General features: G+C 47.5%; 2 protein-coding genes across 3 annotated transcripts in view; both read right to left on the bottom strand.

The window, feature by feature from the left end:
* The window catches only part of CUNH11orf57 (chromosome unknown C11orf57 homolog), a 3871-nt gene extending 3696 nt beyond the window's left edge, over positions 1–175 (bottom strand). For both annotated transcript variants that reach the window (XM_017809690.1, XM_017809689.1), the window contains exon 1: positions 57–175. In XM_017809690.1, coding sequence (XP_017665179.1) covers positions 57–125 — 69 coding nt within the window. In that variant the 5' untranslated portion in view covers positions 126–175. The remainder of the gene's footprint in view (positions 1–56) is intronic.
* A 2077-nt stretch (positions 176–2252) lies between these two features.
* The window catches only part of DLAT (dihydrolipoamide S-acetyltransferase), an 8659-nt gene continuing 1237 nt past the window's right edge, over positions 2253–9674 (bottom strand). Inside the window, exons 2-12 of the mRNA XM_017809439.1 lie at positions 9472–9628; positions 8305–8431; positions 7770–7960; positions 7131–7287; positions 6891–6958; positions 6196–6288; positions 6006–6113; positions 5456–5565; positions 5031–5193; positions 4564–4700; positions 2253–3767 (exon numbers count right to left, since the gene is read on the bottom strand). Coding sequence (XP_017664928.1) covers positions 3638–3767; positions 4564–4700; positions 5031–5193; positions 5456–5565; positions 6006–6113; positions 6196–6288; positions 6891–6958; positions 7131–7287; positions 7770–7960; positions 8305–8431; positions 9472–9628 — 1441 coding nt within the window. The 3' untranslated portion in view covers positions 2253–3637. The remainder of the gene's footprint in view (positions 3768–4563; positions 4701–5030; positions 5194–5455; positions 5566–6005; positions 6114–6195; positions 6289–6890; positions 6959–7130; positions 7288–7769; positions 7961–8304; positions 8432–9471; positions 9629–9674) is intronic.

The following is a 9674-nucleotide window of genomic DNA, read 5'->3' on the forward strand; positions in this document are numbered from 1 at the left end:
CACTGTATGCCCGCCCCGCCGGGCGCCGCCGCCGCCGTGCCCTGCCCTGGCCGCACCTTGTTGTGCGCTCCGGTGTGCCGGATGACGTTCCGCAGCAGCACCTTCCCCACGGGCACCCGGGACATGCTCGGGCCGCGCCGGGGCGGCCGCGATGGCGGGGCCGGGGCGGAAACCGGCGGGGCGGCCCCTTCCGGCGGCGTCTCCCGGGGCGACGGGCGCGGCCATGGCGGGCTGGGCCCAGCGCGCCGGGCACGGCCCTCAGCCCGGGGGCAGCAGAGCCCTTCTTTTCTTAGCGGGGGGAAAAACCCCCAAACTCAAAACACACACCCACCCCCGAGATCGTGATTCAAAGAAATCCAACTCTCAACAGCATCACACTCTTAAGCCAGTGTCTGAGGTCCCTCCCTCCTGGGTCCTGGGGTCCTTCTTTTTGTGGAAAATAAAAAAAAACAAACCCGAACCACAACAATTCACAGTCATTGAGGTTGGAAAAGACACACCCCCCCCAAGATCATGATTCAAAGAAATCAAAACTCTCAACAGCATCATACTCTTAAGCCAGTGTCTGAGGTCACCCCCGTCCTGGGTTGTCACGTTCTTCTTTTTGGGAAAAAAAGATCTCCAGCCTCAAAAAAATCACAGTCACTGAGGAAAGACCTCAGTCATTGGAAGAAACTTCCCAAGATCACGATTTAAAGAAATCCAACTCTCAAGAGCATCACACTCTTAAGCCAGTGTCTGAGGTCCCTCCCTCCTGGGTCCTGGAGTCCTTCTTTTTGTGGAAAATAAAAAAAAACAAACCACAACAATTCACAGTCATTGAGGTTGGAAAAGACACACCCCCCCCAGATCATGATTCAAAGAAATCAAAACTCTCAACAGCATCATACTCTTAAGCCAGTGTCCGAGGTCCCCCCCATCCTGGGTCCTGGGGTCCTTCTTTTTGGGGAAAAAAAAACAAACCAAAAAACAAACCAAACCTCAAAAAAATCAGCCGTTGAGGTTGGAAAAGACACCCTGCTCACCCCCACTGTCCCTCCCCCCTGCCAAGATCCTGATCCAAAGAAATCAAAACTCTCAATAGCATCATACTCTTAAGCCAGTGGCCGAGGACCCCCCATCCTGGATCCTCAGGTCCTTCTTTTGGGGAAAAAAACTCACCCAAACCTCAAAAAATTCACGGTCACTGAGGACAGACCCCAGTCATTGGAAGAGACCTCCCAAGATCACGATTTAAAGAAATCCAACTCTCAACAGCATCATACTGTTAAGACAGTGTCTGAAGATCGTCCTTCCTGGGTCCTCAGGTCTGTCTTTTTGGGGAAAAAAGTACCCCCCAAACCTCAAAAAAAATCCCAGTCATTGAGGCTGAAATTTTCTTGGTTTAGGACTACATCATCATTGAGGTTCCTGAAAAATACAGCAGATTACAGCGAGATTTGCCAGAACTGGCGGATGAAGAAACAACTACAGCAGCATTTAACAAAGCAAAAAGGGTGTTGTTTATCTCTGCACCAGTTGCCAAGCCAAATCCTTAACCCCTGCAGCCTGCCCAGGTCCTGGTCACAGATTAGAGAACAAAAGCCCAGAGTGAGAATCCTTACTTTTAGATGAGTTTTGGGGTGGGTGGGTTTATTGACTATTTGATCTTTAGGGGTGAATATCTCAAATACCCTTAAAAGATGCAAGTAGAAAAGGAAGGATGGAGGTATACTCGCATCACCAAACCTCAGAAAAAATAATTAAAGATTGTAAATACTCAAGGAGTACTTGAATATTTACAGTTACAGTACTTGTGTATCTACAGTTGAAAGCTGTAGATGCTTTACTACATCGTTCACGTTGCCTCAAGGAGCAGCAATAACAGTTGTGATGTGTGTTTTTTAAATAAATGGACTGGATTCACATGGTTAGAGCAGCTCTCACGAGTATTCGATGCTGGGACAACCCGCCCAGGTGTGACACACCCAGCCCTGCACGTTGCCCAGGTGAGCACTGCAGAGAGGGAGGTTCCAGGTCACTGCTGCAGACAGCAAGAAAGCAGGAATTTTGGAACGTCGGGGATGAAATCTGGGGTTAATAGGGTGAGTTTCACTGCCAGACTGAAAGGCTGCAGAGCAGTACAGTAAAGCCACACACGACTGAAGAGAAAAGCACTGGAACAGGGTTTAGTAGTTGTCAATTCCAAACATTTAATGGAACATGGGTTCACTAGAGCGAGTCTGGAATCAGGGTATTTTAGATCATTCAAATCCAAAACCTTAATGCACTTTTTTTTTTTTTTTTGCTTAAGCAAGGCATGAAAACCAGGTATCACAGCAACCAGACACTTAAGTAGTTCCCACAAAAATATTTAATTTCCATAGTATTTTCTTTCAATATCTTTAGTGAATTCTGTAGAACTTTACAGGAGACAGTACTTAATGCAATATACAGAATAACGGATCAGCTTGAACTCTTTCTGTTAAAACTCTTCCCCCCTACTTAATTCTCCTGGTCACTTTGTCATTACTGCACAGTTGTCCTTTTTACACAAACATTTCCATGTGGAAAGTGGAATTTAAGAATGTTCAGCACTGCACCCCTTGCAGGATGCAATCACTGGGGTAACTGGACATCAGTCCAACGAACTAGTGAAGCACCTTACATACAATATATACATGGAGAGCACATTCTGCAGCTTGCTGAGGCTGGCACAACATAGACAAGTCAGGGAAGGTCTCCAATTCCAGTGACTAAGTCAGAGCCTCCTATGTTAGAATGCCTGAAATAAAAAATTCCAAACATTCAAGTCCTCACATGATTTAATATCCACTGGTGGGATTATCAGCATGTGTGATTTGTCTACATTGGCTTCCAACACACGGACTCTCCTGAACATTCTGCAAAACAGTTACTTCCATGGCATCAGGGTGTGGTGGTAACTTAGCAGGAGGAACAGCAACTGCAGAGCTTTCAGACAGAAAGCACATGTGAGTGAAAGTCCAGGAGCAGACAGCACGTCCCCTGCGGGACCCGAGAGCTGTGACCCCACAGCCAGCACTGCTCCTTCACCTTAAAGTGCTCAAAAGGGATCACGTAGCTGAGAGGATCCAGACCAGAGCCAAATTCCAAGAGAGATTTGGAACGCTGGCACTTGGCCTTTGAGAAACTAACCCCAGGCACTTCAGTCCCTCAGTGCGTTTGCCATCTCACCCACCCCAGGGATGGGATAATATGGGAATTCACCTTCTGCTGACTTGTTTCAGTGACCAATCTCATCTGCACTCCTGTGAAGAGATGACTGTAATTCATATTTCTGAGAACATGACATTGCTGGTTTGCACCCCTTTTTTGAGGAGCAGCTGGCAGTGGGCATTCTGCCAGGGTCATCTTTAAATCTGGGATGCTTAACTCTGTTTTTGGAAGAGTTTGCAAGTTAACTAACTGTATAAAAATACAGTGTAGCTGTAATATTGCTCCGAAAAGCACTTTTGCAAACTTTTTTTCTGTACAGACTGGTAATAACATTACCAGATAATATAATACATATTTTAAATTAAAAAAGGAACTCTCTTAAAGTCGGAACACTACAGTCTAAATAGCTTGTTTAAAACACAACAGTGTGACCCAGGAAAATTCTGCTTGCTTGGGTAAATTATAGCAGCATGGTTACTGGCTTCTCAAGGAAACCCTTGAACTCTGCAAGCCACTGTGCTCCCACTGCTCCATCCACAACACGATGGTCACAGCTCAGGGTAACAGACATCACGCTGGCCACGTCAAAGCTGGAAGGGAAAAACAATAAGAGAAGAAGAAAGAGAAGGTTAACACGCTCCCTGCAAGTCAGTGCCACTCACAGAGCAGGAAAGCTTTTCTTGGAGGGCCAGGAATAGAAGGTGGTGCTTGGTGACAGATGTTTCTCCTTGTGGATTCCTGGAGAACAGATCATGTTCGTTCTTTTAAGGAAAACTAAGGAACTGACTTAACTGAGACACTGAGATCCCCCTTTGTGTGCTCCCCTTAGGACAGGCAGCTCATCTTTCTCTGCATCACAGGAACAGCCCCACACAGTCAAAGAGACACTTTACCCAGTGTCCTCATGGTCAGGGAGAGACACCCAGGACTGTTAAAATTTTCAGTAAACCTAAGCATTCTCCTGGGGCTGTGCTAGTGCAAGTTCCAAGCAAGGGGATATTATATACAGGTCACTTGGATTATAACCCATCCCTTAGGTTTTCTAAATGCAAATTTAAGCAGGTTGTTGAAGAGGAACAGGTGCCTGAACTGTTGTGGACTTCAGACATTTCCTCAGCTTAATCCTGCCCCACAAAGAAAGAAACAGGCTTTCCTCAACTTGCAAAGAGGTTTCAAGAATAAATGTGTGCCAAATCCCTCCTCGGTCACTGCAACTCTCTCTAACACCTGTGTGACCCTTTCATACAAGATCTCACTGTACTTCAGAAGGTACTGAAAGCACCGTGTCAACAATAAATTTTAGGGGTTTTTAAATGATTATCTAATGGGAATGTTAGAAAACCAGCCATTATGTCAGTCTGGATTCAGACTGAGATGAGAACTTACCCTTTCTCATTATCAGCTGGCACCAGCCTTTGCTCTGAGGAGCCCACTGCGAGGATGCAGGCTTGAGGTGGATTGATTATGGCAGAGAAGTTCTTAATCCCATACATTCCTAAATTGGAAATTGTGAAAGTACCACCCTACAAGAAAAAAACACATCCATGGTCAAACTACAAATGCTGTTTTCATGGAAACATGAGACTGAGGGGAGACCAGAGGGTGGTTGGGCACTGACCAGGCTCCCCAGGACAGTGATCACGGCCCTGAGGCTGCCAGAGCTCAAGGAGTGTTTGGACAATGCTCTCAGGGACAGGGTGGGATTGTTGGGATGTCTGTGCAGGGCCAGGGGTTGCACTGATGATCCCTGTGGGTCCCTTCCAGCTCAGGATATTCTGTGACTCTCTGACAGCCTTTGCTCATTTCAAACAACTCAAGGGCCGCCGTGTTTGACACCGACCCCGGTTTCTCACCTGGAATTCGTGAGGCTGAAGCTTCCCTTCCCTGGCTTTGGCTGCCAAGGAAGCCACGTCCTTGCTGATGGCAGCCAGGCCCTTGATGTGGGCGTTGAACACGATGGGGGTGATGAGCCCTGCAGGGGTGCTGACGGCCACGCTCACGTCCACCACGTGGTTCCTGCAGCACACACACACGGGCCAACTCATCCAGCAAGAGAACCAGCAAGAACTCAGCACTGTTCAGACAGCCCTAAACTAATATGAATTTGGCCACGACTATTTCACCTAGCACACCAACCTTAAGGTTCTTAGCACTTCAATGAAAGCCCCTCAACCTTTGCATTATTTTTGCTCTCCCTCAAATCCCAGCAGTTCTGTTTTGCCACAAACTCTCCACTGAACAGAGAAAGTTTCTGGCTTTGACAGCACCATAAACTTACTGCCTAATAACTGTGTCCATCCATGAAGAATTTGCCTCAGGCACCTTCAAGCATGCCAAAGCAGAAGCTTTAATTAGGAAATCATTGACAGAAAGCTTAACGTTTTCCTCCTGCAAATAAAGAGATTCCAGGTGTCAGTTTGTCTCCTACACATCACCCCCAACCAATGTGGGCAGTCACAGCCATGCACCCTTGTTCAGAGAAAATGTAAGAAAACAATCACACTACTTGCAAACATTAATATTCAAAGATAATTTAGGAGGTGAATGCATCTCCTTCATAATTTAAGAAGGTACAATAGTTTTTAATGTCTCTCTCTCCCCAAACTTAGTGTAGAATTTTTATTTTGCTTAAATTTTCTACTCTTCTTACAGTTAAAAACCTTTTCTGCCCTGCTTTCCATGCGGAATAATGGATCCCCACCAAGCAGAGCCCAGAGCAGCTCTCTTAGGGCAGTCAGAAATCAGCAGGACAGTACCTGGGTGAAAGGTCTGAGCCCAGAACTGATCCACAACTGAACCACCAAACCCAGGGTGGGCAAATCCTTTACCTGATTGAGTTCTTTCCTTAGCACCAGGACTTTTCCCATGTTGACATCGATGGAAAGGTAGTAATGAGGTATTGTTTGTTTGGATTGCATCAGCCTCTGAGCAATGACCTGAGGGAGAAACATCAGCCAGGCTGGAAAATTCACCACTGCAAAAAAATAATGGTCTGGGAGAGGAACAACATGTCCTTACCCTCCGAATGTTGCTGATGGGGATGTCTGTGAAGGTCCCCTCGGGTGCTGCTGCCACTGCAGCAGCTGCAGGAACTGCCCCTGGAGCTGGAGCCTGCAGAGAACAGCAGCATCACCCTCAGAACCACCCAAATATCAACTGGAACAGTGGGGGGGACAAGTGCTGGGGCTCAGCTGCCTCTTGTTAAGAGCAGCAGCTCTTTCTACTCAGCCTCACCTCTCCAGCACCCACAGGGTTCCTTCCAAGCCCTACAGTTGATTATTAAATGTATTATTTCATTGTCACTGCCCTGCCAGCAGCACACACAGCAACACCTCCACCAGCTCACAGAAGAGACAAGCCATGGCATCAGGAGGCATTTGGGGCAACAACAGCAGCAGGCTGGTGGTTCCTAAGTCTGGCTTTCCTTCTGATCCCCTCTTTCCAGCACTGTTGGGTCAGTTGGGACTGAGCTGACCTCAATCCATAACCACTTAGCACCCAAATGAAGGGGTGGGAGCACACTAATTTTGTCTCAGTGGAATATCAAAGGGACAAATAAAGGAACAAAGCTTCATCTATGTATCTGGCAGGTGAAGCTTTGCAACCTTTCAGCCCACACAACCCAGCAGTGCCAGTCCCATGCAGGAACTGCCCCTCTGCAGAGCACTTCCACTCCTCTAACAGCCACCCCTACACACTGCCAGCCCACTCACTGGAGCAGCCTTTGTTGGCACAAATGACTCCACATCTTTCTTGGTGATTCTGCCATCTGGTCCAGTACCTGAGAGAGTCAAAAGAAAATGCAAGAGGATTTCAATTATTTGCAACCTTCTAAAGGTACCACTTTTAATTCAGAGAGAAATCATCTAACTCAACTCCTGGAACAGGGAAATCACGGATCCACAGGGACAGACACTTGACAGTGAGGGCAAGGAAGTGGAAAGGAAACCTACCTTTCACTTGGGCAAGGTCAATCCCTTTTTCTGCTGCCAGTTTCTTGGCCAGAGGACTAACCAGGATCCTTCCTGTCCGGGGAGGTGTGGGAGCTGCAGGAGTGGGAGCAGCAGCAGGCTGGGGAGGAGGAGGAGCAGCAGCAGGAGTTGGCATCACCTTAAACAGAAGGATCAAAGCCATCAGTGGAAGGTACAGTATGAGAACTGGCCCAGCTAATGACCAGTCAGGAGAACAGCAAAGATAGTCACTAATCTGAAGGAATTTTCAGATTCAGAGAAGTTTCCCAGTGGCAGAAATTAAATCAGAAATTCCCTGGGAAGGAGGCCAACTGAGCTGCTGGACTACACACCAGAAAAACAGGTGAAGTAAAGAACTTATGCTCCCCATTCTCAAGGATTAGAAGCATTAAAACTGGGATGAGCAACAGGCTGGAGAAGAGATCACAGTGAATCTGCTCTAGTTTTTGGAAAGCAAACTAGTGATCACTTCTCCCCAGCACGTGGACCAGCCTTGCATCCACAGATCAGAAGCATTTCTGTTGAAGCCAGGGCTTCACCCTGTCAAACCAGCACAACAGTTCAGATCAGGCTTCTCAGTGGTCCCCATGACTTCTCTCACGTGCCCAGAATGGTCCTTACTGGTGGAGGAGGAGGAGGAGGAGGAGCTGCTGCCTTCATGTCAGTCACTGCAGCAGCCTTGTAGTCAGCAAAGGCTGGAATATCAGCCTCTTTCTCCACAATGATGCAGAGAGCAGTTCCCAGTGGCACATCTCTTGTTCCTTCAGGCACCAGGATCTTTGCCAAGTAGCCTTCCTCCTGCACTTCAAAGCCTGTGAGGGACAGAAACAACCCTGCTTTGGGGTCTGATGCAGCTGAGGAGTTCCTCCAAATGCTGCTCCTGGAGGCTCTGGTAGCTAAAGCCCTGTCCTGCATTTAGTGGCAGGAAAATCCTTTGCAGTGCAACTAGTAGGGAAACCTCTCCACGTTGCCAAGAAGGATTGATGAGGAAATAGAAACGTTTTTGGAGCTCCAATGTTTAGCTCTCCAATGCAATGAGAAGTTAACAAGACCTGTTTTAGCTGTCCCACAGCATCACACCCTGAGCAGCCAGAGAACAGCTGGCAGAGGCTGCTGTGGATTCTTTTAAGGGCTCCCTTCTTGGCTTTGGACTCACCTATTGTGGCTTTATCTGTCTCAATTTCGGCCAGTAAGTCGCCCTCATTCAGCTTCTCCCCAACCTTCTTCTCCCACCTCTGCACTGTGCCCATTGTCATGGTGGGTGACAGAGCAGGGAGGGTGATCTGGGAAGCCAGAGAACACAAGAGAATCAGGTCCTGCTACTCCAAAAGGATCGGGAACACAGTTGTAACCCCTGATAAATGATGCCAACCTAAAGAAGCAGCCAGTCTTTAATGCACTCCTAGATCTGGCTCCATGACAGCAAAGCAGTGCTGTCCCACAGTGCTGCTTTGGCTTCTCTTAGCAAGGCCTGAGCAGGAAAGCAAGAGCAAAGAGCAAGAGACCTCGACATCAAAATAATCATTACCACCAGCCCACTGGGAGAATCTGGCACCTGCTCCCTGCAGGGCTAAAAGGAAGGCTGAAGCAAGTCACTTGGGCTGTGACAAACACATGGGGAGCAAAACTGATGAGCAAAAACAGATGAGGCAAGTAGAGGGAAGTTTAGTAGCCAAAACACAGATTAAGAAGCCACTCCTTAATTCTTTAGTTACTGGCTTGGAGTGACATCTCAGACAAATCAGTTCCCACGTGTTTTATGTGTGGGATGAGGTTTGGTATTTCAAATTTTCTTTTTCAAAAGAATGTCACAGAACACCCTGCCACAAAGTGCTCAAAGGCAACAGTGGATGTACAGTTCAATATCTAAGCAAGGTAAAAGGATTATCCACAAACACAACTCATTATTAGTCACCCACAAACCCAGCTGGTGTGTTCATCAGAGTGTCACAGACTTGAGTTCTGCTCTGAGATGTGAGCAGGGCCTGCACAGCTTATTCACACTAAACACGAGGGCTTTTTATACCAGAACTGCCCAAATAATGCAAACATAGCAGGTTTTTCAAGACAACAACCCTGGAGAGACAAGCCTTTCCTCCACTAGCAGCTGGGATGCTAAAATAAATCCCTGAAAAAAGCTTCCTGGGGTCTCCCACAACACCTGCTTTAAGCATATAACAATTGAAGTGACACGTGCTCCTGCAATCACAGATAATAAATTCCCACTCCAGGTAGTTTGTATGACAAAATGCCCCACAGGCAGCAATGCCAGTGGCAGAAAAAGAGTGCAACAAGCCTTAAACCAGGAGCAATGCTCTCTTACCTGCATGTGAGGAGGGTAAGAGCTGCCAGGAGCCTGAGGAGAAGGCTGAGATGGTGGGGGGGGAGCTGCAGCTGGAGGGGGAGGCACTGAGGCTGCAGGGGGAGCAGCTGCTGCAGCATCCAGGGTGTAATTTTTAAAGGCATCAACATATTCAGGCCTAGAAGAAAACACAGAGCCCCAGACCCAGTCAGATGTGTGAAAGG

This window comes from Lepidothrix coronata, unplaced genomic scaffold (genome assembly GCF_001604755.1).
Source record: "Lepidothrix coronata isolate B3197 unplaced genomic scaffold, Lepidothrix_coronata-1.0 Scaffold27, whole genome shotgun sequence".
NCBI lineage: Eukaryota > Metazoa > Chordata > Aves > Passeriformes > Pipridae > Lepidothrix > Lepidothrix coronata.